Source organism: Bufo bufo, chromosome 1 (genome assembly GCF_905171765.1).
Source record: "Bufo bufo chromosome 1, aBufBuf1.1, whole genome shotgun sequence".
In the NCBI taxonomy this organism is placed as follows: Eukaryota; Metazoa; Chordata; class Amphibia; order Anura; family Bufonidae; genus Bufo; species Bufo bufo.
Window position 1 is genome coordinate 717,320,756 of NC_053389.1, and position 25,400 is coordinate 717,346,155.

At 42.5% G+C, this 25,400-nt stretch overlaps 1 protein-coding gene across 1 annotated transcript in view; it reads right to left on the bottom strand.

Moving 5' to 3' along the window:
• MEGF11 (multiple EGF like domains 11) overlaps positions 1–25,400 on the bottom strand; it is a 370,671-nt gene that overhangs the window by 151,330 nt on the left and 193,941 nt on the right. Inside the window, exons 3-5 of the mRNA XM_040414290.1 lie at positions 22,676–22,922; positions 18,403–18,523; positions 18,177–18,313 (exon numbers count right to left, since the gene is read on the bottom strand). Coding sequence (XP_040270224.1) covers positions 18,177–18,313; positions 18,403–18,523; positions 22,676–22,922 — 505 coding nt within the window. The remainder of the gene's footprint in view (positions 1–18,176; positions 18,314–18,402; positions 18,524–22,675; positions 22,923–25,400) is intronic.

Genomic DNA, 25,400 nt, shown 5'->3' on the forward strand with positions numbered 1-25,400 from the left:
CCTTCTACCTACGTACAGCTGGCAGGATGCAAATGGTTAAGGCTTTATCAGCCAGAAGGATGCAGCAACTGGAAATTAAATATTGACGACTCATGTCCTTTACATAATTATCTCCCCCCCCCCCCCCGTCACCCCCTCACAAACAAGCAATTCTGCTAACTTGTTTAGTTAGAGATCAAACAGCTTAGGCTGCTAATGAATTTTATACAAACACCCTATTAATGAACACAGCGGATAATCACAGGAGGTTGGAGATATCTTCTCCATGCTTGGCTCGTATCTGCGCAACTGGCTCTGCCTCGCAACGATCAAATCCAGAGATGCCATGTTTTAAAGACAAACCCGAACACTGCCTTGGTAAAGGAGGCTCAGGCCCTGAGACATCACTGGTTTGTCTTCTGCATGACCAAAACGAACCATAACATACAGTACAGACCAAAAGTTTGGACACACCTTCTCATTCAAAGAGTTTTCTTTATTTTCATGACTATGAAAATTGTAGATTCACACTGAAGGCATCAAAACTATGAATTAACACATGTGGAATTATATACATAACAAACAAGTGTGAAACAACTGAAAATATGTCATATTCTAGGTTCTTCAAAGTAGCCACCTTTTGCTTTGATTACTGCTTTGCACACTCTTGGCATTCTCTTGATGAGCTTCAAGAGGTAGTCCCCTGAAATGGTTTTCACTTCACAGGTGTGCCCTGTCAGGTTTAATAAGTGGAATTTCTTGCCTTATAAATGGGGTTGGGACCATCAGTGGCGTTGAGGAGAAGTCAGGTGGATACACAGCTGATAGTCCTACTGAATCGACTGTTAGAATTTGTATTATGGCAAGAAAAAAGCAGCTAAGTAAAGAAAAATGAGTGGCTATCATTACTTTAAGAAGTGAAGGTAAGTCAGTCAGCCGAAAAATTGGGAAAACTTTGAAAGTAAGGGCTATTTGACCATGAAGGAGAGTGATGGGGTGCTGCGCCAGATGACCTGGCCTCCACAGTCACCGGACCTGAACCCAATCGAGATGGTTTGGGGTGAGCTGGACCGCAGAGTGAAGGCAAAAGGGCCAACAAGTGCTAAGCATCTCTGGGAACTCCTTCAAGACTGTTGGAAGACCATTTCAGGGGACTACCTCTTGAAGCTCATCAAGAGAATGCCAAGAGTGTGCAAAGCAGTAATTAAAGCAAAAGGTGGCTACTTTGAAGAACCTAGAATATTACATATTTTCAGTTGCTTCACACTTGTTTGTTATGTAGATAATTCCATATGTGTTAATTCATAGTTTTGATGCCTTCATAGTCATGAAAATAAAGAAAACTCTTTGAATGAGAAGGTGTGTCCAAACTTTTGGTCTGTACTGTAGTTGCCAACTGTCCCGAATTTGCAGGGACTGTCTCTGATTTTCAGAGACAGTCCCAGCAAATTTGGGTTGTGTTGGATAACAATAACATGGCCCATGAGAGGGCAGTTCCAGGTGGAGATTGGGTGTTCCCAGGGGCAGGGATTTAGATGCTCCGATTTTACCAACCTAAACATTGGTAAGTATGCCATGATAATTGTCTTCAAATGGTTTATCTGGAGAGCATGTTAACCAGAAAATTGTAATGAAAAAAATTAGGATTACTTTATTATCCATTCTGAATGAAGTGTGTACAATCTCATTGTGCTTGTGTGTATTTGCTATCAATAACATTGTTAGACCTCCAACAGTGACCAATAGGCAATGCATTGCTCCTGTCAGCAGGGTTGGCGCCACCCATAAGCAGAGTAGACCACCGCGTAGTGCGCACTTTTTCTGAGGGTGCCGGCGCTCTGGAGTCTGGCCGCCAGTGGCGTTGCGAGGTGGGTGCGGCGGGTGCGTACCGCACCGGGTGACACCAGACTACTTGTGTCGCTGATCTGATCCTGTACTTGCCGGCTGTGCGGGCATGAGTTCATTCACTTCGGCGCACAATCCCGCAAGACCCGTGACCTCCCGAGGTGGGTCTTGCGGGATCACGCTCCGCAGGATGGGATTGCGCGCCAAAGACACTGAACTTAACTGAACTCATGCTCGCACAGCCGGCAAGTACAGACTGTACAGGATCAGTGACACAAGCACTGGAGGGCAGTCTGGGGGAAAAATTAACTTGTGTGGGGGCAAAATTACTTAGTGGGGGCAAATTACATAATGGAGGGCAGTGTGGGGGCAAAATTACTTAATGGATGGCAGTGTGGGGGGCAAACAACATAATGTGGGGCAGTGTGGGGGACAAATTACATAATGTGGGGCAGTGTGGGGAGCAAATTACATAATGTGGGGCAGTGTGGGGGGCAAATTACATAATGTGGGGCAGTGTATGGGGCAAATTACTTAATGTGGGGCAGTGTGGGGGGGAAATTACATAATGTGGGGCAGTATGGGGGCAAATTACATAATGTGGAGTAGTGTGGGGGGCATATTACTTAATGTGGGGCAGTGTGGGGGGCAAATTACTTAATGTGAGGCAGTGTGGGGGACAAATTACTTAATGTGAGGCAGTGTGGGGGGCATATTACTTAATGTGGGGCAGTGTAGGGGGCAGTATTACTAATGAGGGCATTATAGAAGGGAATTACTATTGGTGGGACTATGTGGAGCACTATTACTATGGGGGCACTATTATTTCTTCAGGATAGTATTTGTGGTATTGGGGCCGGGGCACAGCGAGCAGCAGGATAACACTGTGGGGACTCCAGGTTGGGGGATGATGATAGAAAAGTGAGGACACTAAGATGTCTGTGTGTCACACTCTGCAGAGATGAGGCGGCTGAGTGATGTTTCCTGACCGAATTGAGAAGATGATGACAGAGAAGATCTACATTAGAGGAGACGTCACCTGGAGGCCCTGGATGTGAGAGGTACGTGCTGCTGTACAGGTGAAACTTGGAAAATTAGAATATTGTGCAAAGTTCATTTATTTCAGTAATGCAACTTAAAAGGTGAAACTAACATAAGAGATAGACTCATTACATGCAAAGTGAGATATTTTAAGCCTTTATTTGTTATAATTTGGATGATTATGGCTTACAGCTTATGAAACCCCAAAGTCACAATTTTGAGGTACCCTTTGCTCAGGGGGCATGGATTAATTAGCTGACTAGAGTGTGACACCTTGAGCCTAGAATATTGAACCTTTTCACAAAATTCAAATTTTAAGCTGCATTTATGCAATTCCTTTTAATTTGCATTACTGAAATAAATGGACTTTTGCACGATATTCTAATTTTCACCTGGAGTTTCACCTGTATATGTGCAATGCTGCTATTTTATGTTTTGCATATGAGAAAATGTTTACAATAAAATGTTTTAATTAAATGTTCTATTTTACAATTTTTATTATTTGGTCGAAAGGCTGATTGGGGAGGGGGGATTGTAACGGGACTGCTGTAGAATATCTAAAATTAGCTGGTCAAGTAAAATGTTGCATGCAACAATCATTAAATAGGTGATCGACAAAAAAGGGGCGGGTCAAAGAGAGTGGTCAATGGGCGGGGTCAAGGGGGGACGGCAAAATTAGCTTTTGCCTAGGGTGGCAAAAATCCTTGTACCAGCCCTGCCCGTCAGTGAAGCCAGTGAGAATTAAAGAGTCACTGTACTTTTACACAATTTAATTTAATAGAGAATAGTGTAACTAGCAAATTTCTACATCAATTCATTCAAAAAAATCTGCCTACATCCATCTCAAAGAAAGTTGTAAATTCATGGCCACTAGGGCTCTCACTAAAACCTAATTTTTAGCCCACTGCCTGTTGTAAGATAAGATCTGTCCCTGGAAACAGAGACACAGAAGAGGGGAGAGAGGAAGTGGGGTCATGTCAGAGCTAGCTGATTATGAGTCTGATGAAAGAACTGCTTCTACACAGCTTCTGAAAATCACAGGAGTCTCCTTTTGTGTCTGTAAGTGTGATCACCCCCTCCTTATCTGTTCTGTGAGCTCAGGAGCTAAAAACAAACATAGTGGGAAGTAAGGGAAAGGCCCTCACGGCGGTACAGTGGTGACAGATTCCACAAATGGAAGACACACACTGCTTGTGAGAGAAATGCATCTAGCTGTGCAGCTGAAACAGGGAAATATATGGCTGAAAAAGGCATTGGGGCAGCCCAACAAAGACATTCTCCTTCACAGTTATGATTGTACAAAGAAGCGCAGCTATTATACAAACGTTAAAAACTCTTTAAAAGGTACTATAAACCAAAAAATGAACAGAAAATAAAAAAAGATCCCAGTTCTTCCTCCCATCGTCTCCTCCCTTCCCATGGTCCAATTTTCTCTCAAATTACAGTTAAAACTTAAATATGTATAAAAAAAATCTTGTATCAAAGGAGGTCAGTCATGTTCCCCTTCTCCTTGTCATACCCTGGCACAGGCTGTAAGATACAGTAAGTGCCTGGAGCCAGAGCCTCCCTGCTTTGCCCTGCCTGCAGTAAGACAAAAAGATGGCTAAACCCTAACGCTTTGATTAGCACAAACCCCACAGCCAATGACCAGTCGAGGATGGAGCAGATCAGCAGATTAACCACATTGTTCTCTGCAGGATTTCTCTAAGACCATTTGTATCAGGATCACGCATGCAAGTACACAGATCACTGACCAGAACCCCTTACAACACAGTATACTTGAACTAAGCATTTGTTAATGTACACTGGAACAGTTGTTGGCCAGTGAAGCTATCTACAAACCGGATTCCAAAAAAGTTGGGACACTATACAAATCGTGAATAAAAACTGAATGCAATGATGTGGAGGTGCCAACTTCTAATATTTTATTCAGAATAGAACATAAATCACGGAACAAAAGTTTAAACTGAGAAAATGTACCATTTTAAGGGGAAAATATGTTGAATCAGAATTTCATGGTGTCAACAAATCCCCAAAAAGTTGGGACAAGGCCATTTTCACCACTGTGTGGCATCTCCCCTTCTTCTTACAACACTCAACAGACGTCTGGGGACCGAGGAGACCAGTTTCTCAAGTTTAGAAATAGGAATGCTCTCCCATTCTTGTCTAATACAGGCCTCTAACTGTTCAATCGTCTTGGGCCTTCTTTGTTGCACCTTCCTCTTTATGATGCGCCAAATGTTCTCTATAGGTGAAAGATCTGGACTGCAGACTGGCCATTTCAGTACCCGGATCCTTCTCCTACGCAGCCATGATCTTGTGATTGATGCAGAATGTGGTCTGGCATTATCTTGTTGAAAAATGCAGGGTCTTCCCTGAAAGAGATGACGTCTGGATGGGAGCATATGTTGTTCTAGAACCTGAATATATTTTTCTGCATTGATGGTGCCTTTCCAGACATGCAAGCTGCCCATGCCACACGCACTCATGCAACCCCATACCATCAGAGATGCAGGCTTCTGAACTGAGCGTTGATAACAACTTGGGTTGTCCTTGTCCTCTTTGGTCCGGATGACATGGCGTCCCAGATTTCCAAAAAGAACTTCGAATCGTGACTCGTCTGACCACAGAACAGTCTTCCATTTTGCCACACTCCATTTTAAATGATCCCTGGCCCAGTGAAAACGCCTGAGCTTGTGGATCTTGCTTAGAAATGGCTTCTTCTTTGCACTGTAGAGTTTCAGCTGGCAACGGCGGAAGGCGCGGTGGATTGTGTTCACTGACAATGGTTTCTGGAAGTATTCCTGAGCCCATTCTGTGATTTCCTTTACAGTAGCATTCCTGTTTGTGGTGCAGTGTCGTTTAAGGGCCCGGAGATCACGGGCATCCAGTATGGTTTTACGGCCTTGACCCTTACGCACAGAGATTGTTCCAGATTCTCTGAATCTTCGGATGATGTTATGCACAGTTGATGATGATAGATGCAAAGTCTTTGCAATTTTTCGCTGGGTAACACCTTTCTGATATTGCTCCCCTATCTTTCTGCGCAACATTGTGGGAATTGGTGATCCTCTACCCATCTTGGCTTCTGAGAGACACTGCCACTCTGAGAAGCTCTTTTTATACCCAATCATGTTGCCAATTAACCTAATTAGTGTTAATTGGTCTTCCAGCTCTTCGTTATGCTCAAATTTACTTTTTCCAGCCTCTTATCGCTACTTGTCCCAACTTTTTTGGGATTTGGTGACACCGTGAAATTTTGAATCAACATATTTTTCCTTTAAAATGATACATTTACTCGGATTAAACGTTTGATCTGTCATCTACGTTCTATTTCAAATAAAATATTGACATTTGCCATCTCCACATCATTGCATTCAGTTTTTATTCACAATTTGTTTAGTGTCCCAACTTTTTTGGAATCCGGTTTGTAGATATTAAAGGAGTTATCCCACTTCGCATTTTCATATTTACCTGCTGCCAGTGCGCCGTTCACTTCCTGGATTCTGGCTGGGGGCGGGCTTCATCTTGATTGAAGTCTTCTCCCAGGCGGGCCGCGCGCTGGACTGAATACGCATGCGGCGTGCGCGTTCGCGGCTCTGTACTATTCTGGCCAGGAAGAAGTCACCATCACGCATGTGTGGCGGCGTGCGCGTTCAGGACAGCGAGCGGCCCGGCCGGGAGAAAAGAAGGAGTCTTCTGCACATGCGCCGCCACCGGGATTCCGGAGAAGAGCGGAGGGCGTAACCAGGGGAGACCGAATGACAACAATGAGGTAAGTGGGGATGAATTTTCTCCTAAACGGTGGGAATTGGTTAATCAAATATATTTACAAAAATGATCACTGTCAAATCATTAACAGATTTAGCAGTGATCATAATGATGGGATAATCCCTTTAATGCTAAATTATGTATGTGTTATCCCAATCTGTGTCAACATTATTTATTTTCCAGGTACTGTGCCTTTAAGAGGTTATTGTGCTGATTTTTTTTATGTATACTGGTGGCCGTGATAGGCTAAGGAGAACTCTAGTCTTGTGTAGCGTATCACCTCAAAGGTTCTGTACTAGAAGGAACTAGGGCATGTAGTGGACACCTCAAGGTCTTGAGTACAGTGTGTATAAAAGATCTGTCAGTTGTGAGATGGTAGAGTACAGGATCAGTAGTGCACCCAAGATATGAAGGTCTGTGGAGAGGAGTTGGGTCATGCCAGCATTAGTTGCTGAAAATGCAATGGCCATGAGAATCCTGCTAAGTGACTACAAACTACTTCTAGCATCCTGATCCTGAACCAGACTGATGCCCTGCTTGGGTCTGCTGGGGAGAGTGCTCAATGGCGGAAAAGGCTTTGTGTATGCTGCAAGTGGTTTCTGACCAGTTTCAGCATGTTCCTGTACTGTGTTGGGAGAAGCTAACTCACCCCTGCCTTGTACCTACCTGTGTGCCAATCAGAGAATGTAACCGCTAAGAAGTGCCCTCATCAGAGACTGTAACCGCTAAGCTGTGTGCCCATCAGAGATTCTAACCGCTAAGCTTTGTGTCCATCAGAGACTGTAATCGCTAAGCTATGCGCCCATCAGAGACTGTAACCACTAAGCTGTGTGCCCATCAGAGACTGTAACCACTAAGCTGTGTGCCCATCAGAGACTGTAACCACTAAGCTGTGTGCCCATCAGACACTCTAACCACTAAGGCTCTTCAGTTATTTCGATCAGTTATTGTGAGCCAAAACTAGGTGCGGGTTAAAAACACAGAACAAGTAAAAATCTTTCCATTATACCTGATCTCTGAGTCGGCTTCACTACTGGTTTTGGCTCACAATAACTGATGAAAATGACTGACCAAAGGTGTCAATTTTGCCTAATCTATGTGGCCATCAGAAACTCTAACCACTAAGCAGTGTGCTAGTTTAACCACCAAGTCACGTGCCACGTCTGTAACCATTACACTATGTAAATGTTTGTTCTTTTTAATTGCGCTTTGTCTGCCTCCATTATGGAGCCATCTTCAAGGGCGGCACAGAGCCTGGCCAAGGGCCACACAGCAAAGACCTTTCTACCTTCTCATTAGCACAGAGATAAGGCAGGTCTGAACATGAACCTGACAGTTAAAGAACAGATCTATGCTGGATCTCCCACTGAAGTTGTGGTCAATGCTCCTATTGTTGCTAATGAATTTCCCATTTAGAGACAATTCACACCTTCATCCTGATGTGAAAATGTTCAAACAATGCAGTGTATTGGAGGTGCTCGGGAATGTCAAATAACCACTGTTCAGATTTCCCTGGATTAACAATACAAGACTCAAGAGCATATTCAACATCCACTGAACAAATTACCCGTGCTAGGCTCTCAAGGGCGCTATAGTGTGACTGGGACGGTGTATCTATAAACTGTTATTATAAAAGCATGAAAAGCAGCTACTTCATTACTTCATACTTTTTCTCTGTATTAACCCTTTAACGACCAGGTCTGAAAAGGCCTTAAAAGGGGTTGTGCACGTTGGGGGGGCCTCCTGGGCAAACCTGCAAAGGGAAGCATACTTCATGACCTATACCAATATGCCAATAGCCCAAACCAATTAAGAGCTTCAACAAATAAATAATAATATATAAATGTTTACTGAAAGAACAACACGTAAATATAAAAAAATACCATTGCAAAAAAAAACGTATATATATATATATATAGCTTATATAGCTTTGATTGCTAACCTCCTGCACTCCAGCTGTGGTAAAACTACAACTCTCAAGTTGTACACTTGCTTGGCTGTTCTCAGAACTCCATAGAAATGAATGGAGCATGCTGGGAGTCATAGTTTCCCCACAGCTGGAGTGCCGGAGGTTAGCCATCACTGGTATTTAGTATTACTGGCCTATGCTGGTGCAACTGTGCCATATAATTAAACAAGTAGAAAAATATAAAGGATATATGTCAGGGCACAGCTGCAACAGCTAAAACAGCCAAATAGCATGGGCAGAGACATAAAAGACATAAAAAAAAGATTAAATCATAGGCTGGATATCCACAAAATAGTATATTGTATGAAAGATCTAAAATATCATGCACCAACTAGGAACGCCAGCAAAGACACAATGCCGTTAGATGTTCATACCCATAGTAGCCAATGGTCCATTCCACTCAGTGAATGAATACCTCAAGGAATACTTACCTGCCTCCCGACACTGGCTCCTCGGCCTCCGCTGCTTCACTTGGGTCCCTGTATGTAAACTTTCGGTTTTATGCCATTGCAGCCAATCGCTCACCACAGCAGTGACCTGGTCACATGACGCAAGGGGAGCCGGTCACTGCTATGGCCAACAATTGACTGCGGCAACATCAAACCAGAAGTTTACATCCAGGGCCTCAGCGTACCAGTGGAGAGTGGAAAGCGCCGGAGCCAACGGCGGGAAGTGGGTAAGTATGCTTCCCTTCACAGGTCTGACCAGGAGGAAGGGTTTGCCCCCCCCCCCCTTCCCCACAGTTACAGGTGGAAACAGTCCCCCCTTACTAAGGCTTAATACCTCAGTATAAATGCACACATTACCTAATATCTTTTTCCTTACTGGTGGTTTAGTTACTTGCACATTTTAATCATTTTGTCCTTGCTGTAATAGAAATCAGCTCCCTATGGACTGGTGCCCGAGATAGACTTATGTTTACACACCGCAACCAATCTGAAGCGGCAAAGCAGCAGTGGGAGGGATGGATCAGCAGTCTGGACCAATGATGAGACAGGAGGTGTGTCTTGGACTACCTCAGACTCCCTGTCGGCACTGTAGCGACGCTGTAGTCACAGACTACAGCAATGTTCTAATGGAGCCGAGGTAAAAACAGCCAAGGAGTGAGGAAAATAAATTTCAGGCAATCATCCCCTGTCAGTAATGACCTACTGTACATATAATTTTTGAACTCCTGACTGGAGGGTAGCTTTAACCGAAAAGTTTCAATCATCAACAGAAAACCCAAAGGCATTACATATCCTAAATTGAGCAGGTAACCTCATGTTCTCTATGGTGCCTCTTCGCCCGTATTACTCTAGTTTATAATGTATACAGCAATCTTAGAGAGGAAATAAAGGACAGAGGTGAAAGTTGTGCCGTACACCGAATATTTCAGAAATAAATCAGTATGCTGCACACTTGAAACTTGCATAACGTCTTGTTCTAAGCAATATTGCTGGAATTTTTGATCATTATAGTCATTATATGTAAGTGAAAATTGCATGAGTTATAGCAGAACTTGCATGTCTTATTATTGAACCAAGCTATGCAATACTACTGGACCCTGTAGTGCTGCCATATTTAAAGGGTTTTTCTAGGATTAGAGCACTGTTTAGTGAAAAACGTTACAAGTAAGAAAATAAAGTAATCAAATAAAATAATTAACGTCTCTTCTGCTCTTACTGGCCTCCATCCATGTAGTGATGTATTGTCCTTCTGACCACATCATCAATAGCTCTGAGAAACCATGCATCAAGTAGGAGAAGAATAGATATGTAGGCACTAAAGATTGAATCACGACTTCACTTATCTTATCCTACCTAGACTATTTACCGATTATACCTATGAGACCAATGGGTGTACCTCTAAAATATGCAATAAAGATAATAGGTAGGCACTCCCTTACTCTGGTCCTCCGCTCAGTGAAGGACTTCAGAGATTGGCATCTTCATCCACTTGGTGGTGCTCAGCAAAAAAGATTCCAATAATCCACAACTGAAAAGATGCAAAATTCAGCACTCACCACAAAATTCAATCCTTTATTTTTCCATTAAAGGGAACGTGTCATGGCGATATGTCATTTTTAGTTCTGCTCACGTCGCCCAGGCGTACTCTGCCTCCTCGAGTGCGCCTGCGCGAGATGTGGAGACGTAGGAGGATGAAGTGGCCACTGGTGGGCAGCAACAATCATGGTGAAGGAGGCTGGATTAGGGCACGGCAACTGACTTTGAGGAAGCAAGGGGCAGTCTCCTTGACTTCTATATGAAAATTAGCATATGCCGAGAACAACCAAGACACAAAAACAAACAGGAATGATGCATCAAGGAATAGATACTTCTAGTCAAAGTAATGAGCAGAACTAAAAATGACATATCTCCATGACAGGTTCATGGCTCACCAGGATGTGGTATGTGGTGTAGGTGATGGCTGTTTTGCGTCACTTCTCCTCTATGAGCCCGTAGAAGGATTGAATTTTACCAGCAGAGATTAGCGCATTTTGCATCTTCTCAGTTATGGTGTACCTTTAATGTTTGTCACCCTACTGTCCCAATTTCACAACAGTTGCCATCCTAAATGAATCTTGAAATACAAAACTGAAATAAGTTCATATTCCTGACTCTTCATGCTGTAGAACATACACAAAATTAAAACGGGATGTACAGCATCACTAGCCCATGCTGTCATGTACTGTACACTGGAATGACTACAAATCCAAAAATGGACTACTGTACATCAGTAGCCATATGCATGAGGCAGATGATTTCAAGAATAATTTGGGAATAAAAAAAATGTATCCAATGATTTGGCCTATTAACATCCTAACAAAATATCCAGGCATCTCAGCCAGTCAAGGCCTGAATATATTGGATAGTGGGTATAAGGTACAGTTGGTTACCTTACCATTTTGGTGCAATACATTGTACAACTATTATACATTCTGGGCCAGATCAACTTAGTTGGCAGCCTGTTGGGCAAAACAGTGAGTGGGGGCCCCTCAACTAATGTGAGCCAAGGTGGAGCTATTGCAGATAGCACCCTGTCCCTAAGTCAGAGAATGGCTGTGCTGAGAATAAATTATTTTGGTCTTTAATATTAAAAGAGCACTTCAGTAGAAAAAAAAAAAGATCTTAGATGGCTATGAAATGGTTAAAAAATAAACTAGGTTATGCTCACCTTGATGATCCCCCGCTGCTGCTGTTCCAAAGGGTTTTCCCGCACTCCACTTCCTGCTCTTGTTTCAACATGGCAGGAAATGCAACTCAAACATTCACTGGCTAACGATTCCCAGCGGGTACCCAGGCACTGTTGGAACAGCAGAGGAGGGGGACCGATAGATATAAACTAGTAGAGAAGAGAAAATCAATTTGAAAAAAAAAATCTAATTCAACCAGAATTTTGAAAAAAATTCCAGTTGCATCCAAATCCAAGTTTTTGATGATTCGATTTGGGCGAATTTTGGGTTTAGGAGAGAGAGAGAGGGAGAGAGAAAAGCCAAGAGGGAATAAATATGAGTACTAGGAGCCCTGAGAGAGTCATACATAAATCTTCAGGCCAATTAGAGCACTTTCGACATGGGTGAAATCGATTCAGACCTGAATTAATCGACCGATTCGGCTTAATTGAACCCGAATAGAATTTTCAGCAATGCTCTGTAAGCTACTATATTTTTTTTAGCATTTCATGGCCATCCAAGATCTTTTTCTTCTACTGGAATACTCCTTTAAGTTGAAAAAAATCAATGCATAATATAGTATAATTTTAGGGCCAAGCCACTCTGGTTGTTAAGAGCTTAAATGAGGGATAATGGAAGTCCCCCTCAAGACTTCAGGTGGTGAGAGACCTTGCTTACCTTCTCTAAAATCTGACCCTGCTTCATAAGCTTAGCTTTCGAAAAAGCTTATATTTAAAGATTAGCAAATTTGTTGAAATTCCTTTCAGGTCCAGGTCTCATTGAAAAAGTTCTGTTAGGGTACAAATCAATTCTATCCAAATTAAATATGCTCCAATTGTATGGGAGAAAGAGACAGACAGACTCCTAGGACTATTTTTTCTGTAAAGACTCCTTGACATGAGAGACAGACAGAGAAAGAGGGAGACCGGTATGAAACGAGAGCATCTAGTATGCGATGTATGTGTGCATAATATTGGAGGCCAGGCATTGCCCCTCTGGGTTTCTAGGAAAGATATTAAAATTAGCTTTCCTAGACTCTCTCGTAACAGCATAAGTAAGATGTGCTAATTTTCATATATTTTTCCCAGAAACCTAGAGTAGCAGTAACTGGCTTATGATAATAATCCTAATGTGTACTCGCTATCTTCTATAAGGAGAAACAGTGCCCAACCAAGGCCTCTCAGGCAGCCAAGAAAGTTTTCTTGATGCTGGGTTTCTGGGGAAAAAAATAGACGAAAATTAGCACATCTTACATCTGCTGACATCAGGCTTAGGAAGACTAATTTGAATATCTTTTCCAGAAACTCACAATACTAGGCATACTACGCCCCCCCACACAACGCCTACACTGTATACTGTTCAGAAACCCAGAGTATCTCTCTCTTTCTCTCTTGTGTCCTAGAGTCTTTCCAGACAAAATATAAGTCCTTGGAGTCTCTCACTTTCTGATTCGCCCGAAACGAATCGCAAAAAATTCAGGTTCAGGTTCCGAACCGGTAAAATCAATTCACTCACCCTTACTTATATTAAATGCTGACAAGAATTATCCCTTAAAGCATTTAATTTTATCTATATTTACACAAATGGAAGAACAACTAGGATTGCATACTTGTTTGACATGCGGCCAATGCTTTACAAATAAATGGTGGTAATAATGCTAATGCTGTGAGAGGAGCAGACACAGGCAGTATGTAAACCTGTAAAACATGTCCTCTGCTTCTTTAATAAAACACAATATTGAGTTTCAGTATTGAATCCCACATCACTGAAAGTGTCCGCCGATGACTTCAGCAGTTCTTAAAGCCATCAGCCATTATTGTTTACAGCGGTAAGTAGCAGAATGCTTCCCAAACCTTAATTAAAAAGGACATCCACGTTGTGAGAAACATTACAGCGGGTTAAATGGACTGCGAAGACAATCGGTGTGTGTGGGATCACCTTAGTCATTTGTAATATCGCCGAGGCTGGGTTTAATTGTTACAGTAACAGAATGTGACAAGAAGGCATAATAAAAAAAAAAGTATGCGTTTTTCAGGGACGGACTGAGAACTTAAAGTGGCCCTGGAAAAAAAAAAACTAAAAGTGGCCCCATGTTGTAGGTGTGTCCAAAGGCAGGATAACAGAAGTAGGCGGGGACAGTAATACCATACTGCAGCACAAAATACTGCCACCCAAGCCACAGTATGAAACTGTATAGTCGTCCCGAGGATAGCAATACATAAATCTCTGTGTGAGCTGTGATTCACAATCTTATATACGAAGACTGTATGACCCTTGTTGCAGACCACAAACCGCGGGTTGGCAAAACACGGTCATCGGCCACGTGAACTCCGCATAGCGGTGTGGACCTATTACCTTCAATTGTTCCATGACTGCAAAATGCTGTGAAAGATAGGGCGTGTCTGCACCCAGGAGCCAAAAGTGCTTCTGTGCGTCTCCGTGTGCTTCCGGGTCCGTGCCTCAGCGCTGCAAAAGATAGGACATGTCCTGTCTTTAGCCACACCCTGCGAATCGCAGACAATGTCAATGGGTCCGCACCGTGATGCAGAGTTCACATGGCCACTGACCGTGTTTTGTAGACCCGCAGTTTGCGGTCCGCAACATGGGCACGGCAGCACCATGGTCGTGTGAATGCAGCCTTAATGATTTATGTTATATATTACTGGGAATGATCCTTGTAGCTTTCATGTATGGGACAGTAATGACTTGTAGACTAGACCAGTGATGGTGAACCTTTTACAGACCGAGTGCCAAAAGTGTAACCCAAAATCCCACAACTTTATCGCAAAGTTCCAACGCGGCAATTTAACCTGAATACTACAGTCCAATATTGTATATCTTCCATGTACTTTATTATTTAGCTATAATATCCTGCCTACATTCAGTGCGCCGCCAGTGCTGTTCATAGTGCGCCCTGCGCTGATGAATGGCATATTGGTACACCATAGACTTTTTCCAGGGTGCGGGTGCCCACAGAGAGGGCTCTGAGTGCCGCCTCTGGCACCAGTGCCATAGGTTCGCCACCACTGTCCTAGATGATACATAGTAGCTGGCGGCAGGTGACCGCCACGCTGCAGAGGCTTCTATAGGAGTGCATTGGGCACTCACTACTTCTGGCTGCTACAGTGACTGCAGATACATGTGTAGTGCTGGCCTAATAAGATGTCACACGATAATGCTGTCTATCAAAGGTTACGATTATGTAGCTCTAATTATAGTTATGTAGCAATTCTCTTAATTATGTAGCAGTTCGCTCAAAGCACGGCTCTGTGCACATCTGCATTAGAGGCTCTGTCGCATATTCCATCACATTTGACGAAGCAAAATAACACGTTATGCAGCACTAATTTTTCTAGAAAAATGACAGACTCCATTATAAGTCAATGAGGTCCACCGGAAGCCATTGGTGTCATACAAACATAGAAATGACAGCAGAAAAAGTCCACCGTGGTCCATCTAGTCTGCCCTAGTGCCCTAATAATATTACTTCTCTTAGGATGGACATGTTTACCCCAGGCATGTGTAAATTTACTTACTGTATATTTCTCAACCCTGTCTGATAGGAGTGTGTTCCAAGCCTCTACTACTCTATCAATGTAATAATATTTCCAGACACTGGTTCCGACCCCCCCCCCCCCAAACAAAATAAAAAAATTAAAATTGGATTGTGCCCCCTTCCCCCTTCTTCTTGTTTTTATTTTATTATTAAAAACATTTCCCTCCTGAACCTTTATGCCATTAACATACTTAAAGGTTTCGGTCATGTGCCCCCTTTCTCTTCCTTCCTCAAGGCTATTCATATTAAAGGGGCTATCCAATACTATAAACAGCCCCCCACAGGGCATATGCTTACCCCGCTCCCTGTGCCACTCCTCGTACCCGCACCACCACTGCTGCTTCTCCCCATGCGCCGATAAAAACATTCCGGGTTCGGGGGGAGCATCCAATGGCAGGCGGGACGAGCCTCCCTAGAATAGCGGGCTTGTCCCCGTCCCAGCAGGCCATTGGCGCATGGGGATAAGAAGCAGCAGCTGCGGTGCAGGGACCAGAAGCAGCGCAGGGAGCAGGGTAAGTATATTCCCTGTGAGGGGCCTGGCATATGGGGGGCAGTTTATAGTATTGGATAACCCTTTTAAGTTCTATAAGTCTTTCCTGATATTTTTTATGCTTGAAACCCTCCACCATTTTTGTAGCTCGTTCCATGTTATCTATGTCTTCTTGTAGGTGGCGTCACCAGGACTGGACACAGTATTCCAGATGAGGTCCCACTAACGCTCTATACAGTGGGATCACAATCTCTTTATTCCTACTGGTTATACCTCTAGCTATACAGCCAGGCACCCGACTTGCTTTCCCAGCCTCCTGCAGACATTGGGGACTCAGCTTTAAGCTATAAGGCCCGCTACATGCCTCTCTTCTGATGTCCTGGCTAACACAGAACTGCCACTATGATAGGTAGAGGGTTCCTTCTCCCACACATGCATTATTCTATGTACATTTGGACACATTAAACTGCAGTTTCCATTGTTTGGACCATTTATTCAGAAAAGCCAAATCATTTTCCATGTTACTAATGTCTCCAGGAAAATCTACAGTTATACACTTTTGTGTCATTAGCAAGCCTACTAAACCTTCTCCAATCATGTAACCTACAAAAATATTAAAAAGAACTGGACTAAAGGACAGACCCTTAAGGTCCACCACTTGTAACTTTGCTCTCCTCAGAATGCACACCATTAACAACATCTGTCCATCATCTGATAGATCCTGCATTCCATCATTTTTGTTTTTCTGCACGTACGAATGAATAGAAAACTGAAAATGACAACAAGCATGGGAACATAGCTTACAAATCATCTACCTACTGTTACTCAGGTACAGGCCATTCCTATTTTAGGTTCCGTTCAGATGGGCGATGATCCCATGTGGGGATTTTCGGGTCTGCAAGTGCAGGCGGTGGGTGCAGAAAGGGGAGTGGTGTATGGGGGCAGTAACTGATGCTCACAGTGGAAGTCCTCCTTTGGCGCTCACTGGGGCCATGACGTCGATGGAGGGCGCATCCCTTTCTTTCCTCGGGAAACACTCTGGTATTGGGGCTCCTGCCTGGGGTAGTTGGGGTGCCCATGATAGTAGACGTTTGGTCAGGGGGCAAGGCATGAGGGTGGATGCAGGGCCAGCAGAGTATGGAGATAATGATTTGTCTCTTTAGTAAATGGATGATGAGAGTTGTAGTACTAGTAGCAGCAAAATCACAATTTAGAAGTACTGTATCTTACAGGGCAGCAATTTCCACAACACCATATGGGCAACACAATATGAAGTTAGTAGTACTTCCAGTCTGTCTCTATACTCCTTACAGTCTTTCCAAGTAACCATAGGCATGCAATTAGGCTCTTAACTACTACTGCAGTACCTGAACTGAGGGTTGCAGATTAAGTCATGAATTGAGAGTTCATAACAAAGTGCGGCAGGTGCTTAAGCAATGAATGCCTCCAATAGCAGTAAGGTCCTTTGCCATAAAAGTCTACACCTTACTGGTGTTATCTTGCATGGCCGTGCAGGTTCAAGACCTTCTCAAGATGTCAAGACGTTCTTTGGTAAAATGAAGTCTCAGAGATAGCAGTTCTCTGAAACTTGAGGCCTTGTCTGGAGAGCTTCTCTCACACACATCTGTCCTGCAGCACTCTTCTAACTAACTAAACAGGGGCAGACCTGGGTCCATCACCCTAACAAATAAAATGATAAACAAATATTAACCAAATAGTTGCCTGTACACCTGCCATGGGACTTGCATAGGAAAAACTATTATTTAACCATAAATCACAACACTGCACTAAATAACAGTAGGGTCAGTGCTGTAGCAAAAGTTAACCCTTTGCAGTGCCCCACTGGGGTACTGCACACAAGCTATATTCAGACAGCACACAGATCCCACTGTAATCAACGGGGTAATTCACACCCTGGAACCATGTAAAAAAAATTATAATAAACTAGAGCAAATTCTACTCTGATCGGAGTCTCAGATCTGAATAGGCTGTGATATGGTACATTACAAGATTTACTTAAACCTCACCTGTAGCGTTCGGAGCTGACAGAGCATAATTTATAGTCTGTCTGAACACCCTTATACATCTGAAAGGACATTTCTGCCTAATCAGTTGATCTTGCACTTGTATATGAACATATACGAGTACCACAGCTAGGCAGATCTGACAATCAGGAGTTTAACAATGCTAGATGACAACCCATGAGGGAGTAGTGGGAAAATACAGTATGCTGTCATTTAAATGTGAATCCTTTAATATTTTAGGGAGAAATGGTCTTTAAATTTTGACCATACCAATCATAATAGACAGGTTTAGCTGGTGAAGACAGAAACATCACCACTAGGTGGCTGCAGTGAGTTGCTGGCTTTACCTTTCTCCTGTGTATCCTGCTGCACACTGGCACCTTCCAGTCACTGGGTCACACTGCCCTCCATTGTGACACTGGCATTCATGGCTGCAGTTCACTCCATATCTTCCTGAAGGACATGGCTGAGCACAGACAGAACCCTATACAGTGGGGAGAATAAGACAGATTGTGTCAGACAGGGCCTTCAAATGCTATGCGATGCTTTGTAGCTGAGAATCAGACACCCTACCGTCCACCCTGTTGGGCAGGAACACTCTCCAGTCACATGGTGACATACACCGCCATTCTGGCAAGGGCAGCGTAGCTCACACAATGCACCATGGCTTCCAGGTGGGCACAGTTCTTCACAACTAGTAAGGAGATAGAGAAACATATAAGATCTATGAAACTAACCAAAGTACCATCTTTATGCTATATACCTGCACTCCTATAATATAACCGGATGCACCCGTCTAATGTGCCATCTTTATGCTATATACATGTACTCCTATAATATAACCGGATGCACCGTCTAATGTGCCATCTTTATTCTATATACATGTACTCCTATAATATAACCGGATGCACCCGTCTAATGTGCCATCTTTATGCTATATACATGTACTCCTATAATATAACCGGATGCACCATCTAATGTGCCATCTTTATGCTATATACATGTACTCCTATAATATAACCGGATGCACCCGTCTAATGTGCCATCTTTATGCTATATACATGTACTCCTATAATATAACCGGATGCACCCGACTAATGTGCCATCTTTATTCTATATACATGTACTCCTATAATATAACCGGATGCACCCGTCTAAAGTGCCATCTTTATGCTATATACATGTACTCCTATAATATAACCGGAAGCACCCGTCTAATGTGCCATCTTTATGCTATATACATGTACTCCTATAATATAACCGGATGCACCCGTCTAATGTGCCATCTTTATGCTATATACATGTACTCCTATAATATAACCGGATGCACCATCTAATGTGCCATCTTTATGCTATATACATGTACTCCTATAATATAACCGGATGCACCATCTAATGTGCCATCTTTATTCTATATACATGTACTCCTATAATATAACCGGATGCACCCGACTAATGTGCCATCTTTATTCTATATACATGTACTCCTATAATATAACCGGATGTACCCGTCTAATGTGCCATCTTTATTCTATATACATGTACTCCTATAATATAACCGGATGCACCCGTCTAATGTGCCATCTTTATGCTATATACATGTACTCCTATAATATAACCGGATGCACCTGTCTAATGTGCCATCTTTATTCTATATACATGTACTCCTATAATATAACCGGATGCACCCGTCTAATGTGCCATCTTTATTCTATATACATGTACTCCTATAATATAACCGGATGCACCCGTCTAATGTGCCATCTTTATGCTATATACATGTACTCCTATAATATAACCGGATGCACCATCTAATGTGCCATCTTTATTCTATATACATGTACTCCTATAATATAACCGGATGCACCCGACTAATGTGCCATCTTTATTCTATATACATGTACTCCTATAATATAACCGGATGCACCGTCTAATGTGCCATCTTTATGCTATATACATGTACTCCTATAATATAACCGGATGCACCTGTCTAATGTGCCATCTTTATTCTATATACATGTACTCCTATAATATAACCGGATGCACCCGTCTAATGTGCCATCTTTATTCTATATACATGTACTCCTATAATATAACCGGATGCACCCGTCTAATGTGCCATCTTTATGCTATATACATGTACTCCTATAATATAACCGGATGCACCATCTAATGTGCCATCTTTATTCTATATACATGTACTCCTATAATATAACCGGATGCACCCGTCTAATGTGCCATCTTTATGCTATATACATGTACTCCTATAATATAACCGGATGCACCTGTCTAATGTGCCATCTTTATTCTATATACATGTACTCCTATAATATAACCGGATGCACCCGTCTAATGTGCCATCTTTATTCTATATACATGTACTCCTATAATATAACCGGATGCACCCGTCTAATGTGCCATCTTTATGCTATATACATGTACTCCTATAATATAACCGGATGCACCATCTAATGTGCCATCTTTATTCTATATACATGTACTCCTATAATATAACCGGATGCACCCGACTAATGTGCCATCTTTATGCTATATACATGTACTCCTATAATATAACCGGATGCACCCGTCTAAAGTGCCATCTTTATGCTATATACATGTACTCCTATAATATAACCGGAAGCACCCGTCTAATGTGCCATCTTTATGCTATATACATGTACTCCTATAATATAACCGGATGCACCGTCTAATGTGCCATCTTTATGCTATATACATGTACTCCTATAATATAACCGGATGCACCCGTCTAATGTGCCATCTTTATGCTATATACATGTACTCCTATAATATAACCGGATGCACCCGTCTAATGTGCCATCTTTATGCTATATACATGTACTCCTATAATATAACCGGATGCACCATCTAATGTGCCATCTTTATTCTATATACATGTACTCCTATAATATAACCGGATGCACCTGTCTAATGTGCCATCTTTATTCTATATACATGTACTCCTATAATATAACCGGATGCACCCGACTAATGTGCCATCTTTATTCTATATACATGTACTCCTATAATATAACCGGATGCACCATCTAATGTGCCATCTTTATTCTATATACATGTACTCCTATAATATACCCGGATGTACCCGTCTAATGTGCCATCTTTATTCTATATACATGTACTCCTATAATATAACCGGATGCACCCGTCTAATGTGCCATCTTTATGCTATATACATGTACTCCTATAATATAACCGGATGCACCCGTCTAATGTGCCATCTTTATGCTATATACATGTACTCCTATAATATAACCGGATGCACCATCTAATGTGCCATCTTTATTCTATATACATGTACTCCTATAATATAACCGGATGCACCCGTCTAATGTGCCATCTTTATGCTATATACATGTACTCCTATAATATAACCGGATGCACCCGTCTAATGTGCCATCTTTATGCTATATACATGTACTCCTATAATATAACCGGATGCACCATCTAATGTGCCATCTTTATTCTATATACATGTACTCCTATAATATAACCGGATGCACCTGTCTAATGTGCCATCTTTATTCTATATACATGTACTCCTATAATATAACCGGATGCACCCGACTAATGTGCCATCTTTATTCTATATACATGTACTCCTATAATATAACCGGATGCACCCGTCTAATGTGCCATCTTTATGCTATATACATGTACTCCTATAATATAACCGGAAGCACCCGTCTAATGTGCCATCTTTATGCTATATACATGTACTCCTATAATATAACCGGAAGCACCCGTCTAATGTGCCATCTTTATGCTATATACATGTACTCCTATAATATAACCGGATGTACCCGTCTAATGTGCCATCTTTATGCTATATACATGTACTCCTATAATATAACCGGATGCACCCGTCTAATGTGCCATCTTTATGCTATATACATGTACTCCTATAATATAACCGGATGCACCCGTCTAATGTGCCATCTTTATGCTATATACATGTACTCCTATAATATAACCGGATGCACCATCTAATGTGCCATCTTTATTCTATATACATGTACTCCTATAATATAACCGGATGCACCCGTCTAATGTGCCATCTTTATTCTATATACATGTACTCCTATAATATAACCGGATGCACCCGACTAATGTGCCATCTTTATTCTATATACATGTACTCCTATAATATAACCGGATGCACCCGTCTAATGTGCCATCTTTATGCTATATACATGTACTCCTATAATATAACCGGAAGCACCCGTCTAATGTGCCATCTTTATGCTATATACATGTACTCCTATAATATAACCGGATGTACCCGTCTAATGTGCCATCTTTATGCTATATACATGTACTCCTATAATATAACCGGATGCACCATCTAATGTGCCATCTTTATGCTATATACATGTACTCCTATAATATAACCGGATGCACCCGTCTAATGTGCCATCTTTATTCTATATACATGTACTCCTATAATATAACCGGATGCACCCGTCTAATGTGCCATCTTTATGCTATATACATGTACTCCTATAATATAACCGGAAGCACCCGTCTAATGTGCCATCTTTATGCTATATACATGTACTCCTATAATATAACCGGATGCACCGTCTAATGTGCCATCTTTATGCTATATACATGTACTCCTATAATATAACCGGATGCACCCGTCTAAAGTGCCATCTTTATGCTATATACATGTACTCCTATAATATAACCGGAAGCACCCGTCTAATGTGCCATCTTTATGCTATATACATGTACTCCTATAATATAACCAGATGCCCTTAGATAATTGCATCCTAAATGTATTACATTGGATGGCAGGGTTACTCACAAAGCTCCAGTGTATCCGGGAGCACAGTGGCATTCGCCAGTCCTATGATCACATGTTGCTCCATTTTGGCACTGGCACCTCAGCTGGCAGGCCTTCCCGTAGTTTCCGGGGTCGCACCAATCTTCACAACGCCATCCTCTATACCCTTCAGAACACACGCAGGCTCCAGTGATAGGATTACACAGCGCCTCGTTTTGGCATTGGCAGCGGTTACTGCAGTGTGGCCCCCAGTGTTCACTGTCACAACCTGTGGGTGAAGAATATGGCAAAACTGCAATGGATTAACACCACAGAAGTGATAGAAATGTACTGCTCATCATGTATAATAGATCAGTAAGTTACTAAATGACACAGGACTGGTCAGAATTATGTCCCCAGTGCACAGATCACACCTATACCAAACGTAGCCATAGGCCCTTATTCACCCGATGGAGGCCAAGAGTGGGGTGATAAGCATCCTGTATAGGAAAGTGCTACGGACAAAGGGCCACTGCAAAAAATATATAAATAAAATAAAGGTACGCTTTTTTCCCCATTATAGCCAGTTGCTGATGTATGCCAGTGTACGGCTATATATTGGCATACATTGTAGGTATATGCCGGGGGAATACGATGTGCATACAAGAACAATAAACAGAATATATGTATTTTTAACATATTATAAAATATTACAGAAAATTGCACATAAAAATCACGTGTTTCATTCTGTTTTCACACTGCAATCACTGGTTAGTAGCTCCCAGAGGACGTGCAGGGCAGTCCTTGTATTCATGAGCTCCTGGCTCCCCCTACTGGCAACTTTTCCCCTATATAGCAGGGGCCAGCTACCTCCGACACAACAGCTGTTGTGGAACTACAACTACCAGCATGCTCCATTCACTTCTATAGGAGTTCTGTGAACAGTAAAGCAAGTGTGCATGATGGGTGTTGTAGTTTCTTCACAGCTGGAGTGCCGAAGGTTGCTTATCCCTGCTATATAGAATACAGGAAGAAAGCTGTCAATCATGTGGGGAACCCCACCTCAAGAATACCAGGACTCCAGCATTCGGATCCCACTGAAGCCACACTGAAGAAATCAGCTGAACAAAATAAAGTAAGTCGCCCTCTGCCTGTGAATCGGGGTAACTGTCACCAGTTGATGCTGCCCACAGATATGGCAGCATAACCCTGATAACAGATTCCTGCCATGCCAAGTACCTGTCCAAACACAGCCCAGAAATATGTATCTATGTGCAAATGTGCACAAGCCCCATCCCTTGTAAGGCCTATTGTACACGACCGTATGGCTTTTTCAGTGTTTTGCGGTCCGTTTTTCACGGATCCGTTGTTCCGTTTGTTGTTTCCGTTGTGTTTCCAATTCTGTTCCGTTTTTCCGTTCCATTTTTCCGTATGGCATATACAGTATACAGTAATTACTTAGATAAAATTGGGCTGGGCATAACATTTTCAATAGCAAAAAACGGAATGGAAACGGAAGACATACGGATGCATTTCCGTATGTGTTCTGTTTTTTTTGCGGACCCATTGACTTGAATGGAGCCACGGAACGTGATTTGCGGGCAATAATAGGACATGTTCTATGTTAAAACGGAACGGAAAAACGGAAATACGGAAACGGAATGCATACGGAGTACATTTCTTTTTTTTTTGCGGAACCATTGAAATGAATGGTTCCGTATACGGACCGTATATGGAACGCAAAAAACGGCAAGTAAACGGGGAAAAAAAAAAGGCCGTGTGCAGGAGGCCTAAGGCTGGGTTCACACTTGAGCGTTTTACAGCGCGTTCAAACGCGCTGTAAAACGCTCAACACATGAAAACCAATGCTTCCCTATGGCCCTGGTTCTCACTTGAGCGTTTTACAGCGCGTTTGAACGCGCTGAAAAACGCCCTACGCTCAAACAAGTTCTTGAGCTTCTTTGGGGCGTTTTGACGTGCGTTTGTGGCCATAGGACACTGCAGTCAATCACACAAACGCGCGTCAAACGCGCGTTTAGGCTCAATTCACACCTGAGCGTTTTACAGCGCGTTCCTACGCGCTGTAAAACGCTCAACAAGGAGAAACCAATGCTTCCCTATGGGAATGGTTCTCACCTGGGCGTTTTACAGCGCGTACGATCGCGCTGTAAAACGCCCGACGCTCACACAAGTACAGGAGCGTTTTTTTGGGCGCTTGTCGCGCGTTCCCGTACATAGACTTTCGGGAACGCGCGACACTGTGTGCACACTTGTCTCTGTATGCGCGCTTGTAAACGTCCGTACAATCGCGCATACAGAGCGCTCCTTTCAGAACGCTCAGGTGTGAATTGAGCCTAACTATTGCAAAAAACGCTCGTCAAAAACGCTCGTCAAAAACGCGCGTTAAACGCGCATATCAAAGACGCTCAGGTCTGAACCCAGCCTAAGGGTCAGTCTGCTGGAAAGTTTCAAGGAAAACGGCAGGTATGTTTAAATCCTGCCTGCAAAATACTATAAAGATGCCCTGTGTGAACAGGAGGACGACCAAGGAGAATTGGGGTTGTAAATGATAAAGATGATAAATTGCATAGCTAATAACCCTACAGTATATACAAATACAAATTCCATTGACACAAATTCCATTGACACAAATTCCATTGACACAAGCCTGTTTTCAATTTGTTTACAGACTAGGAAATTATGCAATTTTCTAATATTCATGCATTCAGCTCACATGCTGCTCTTATATCAGTGCGGTGGCGGGAAA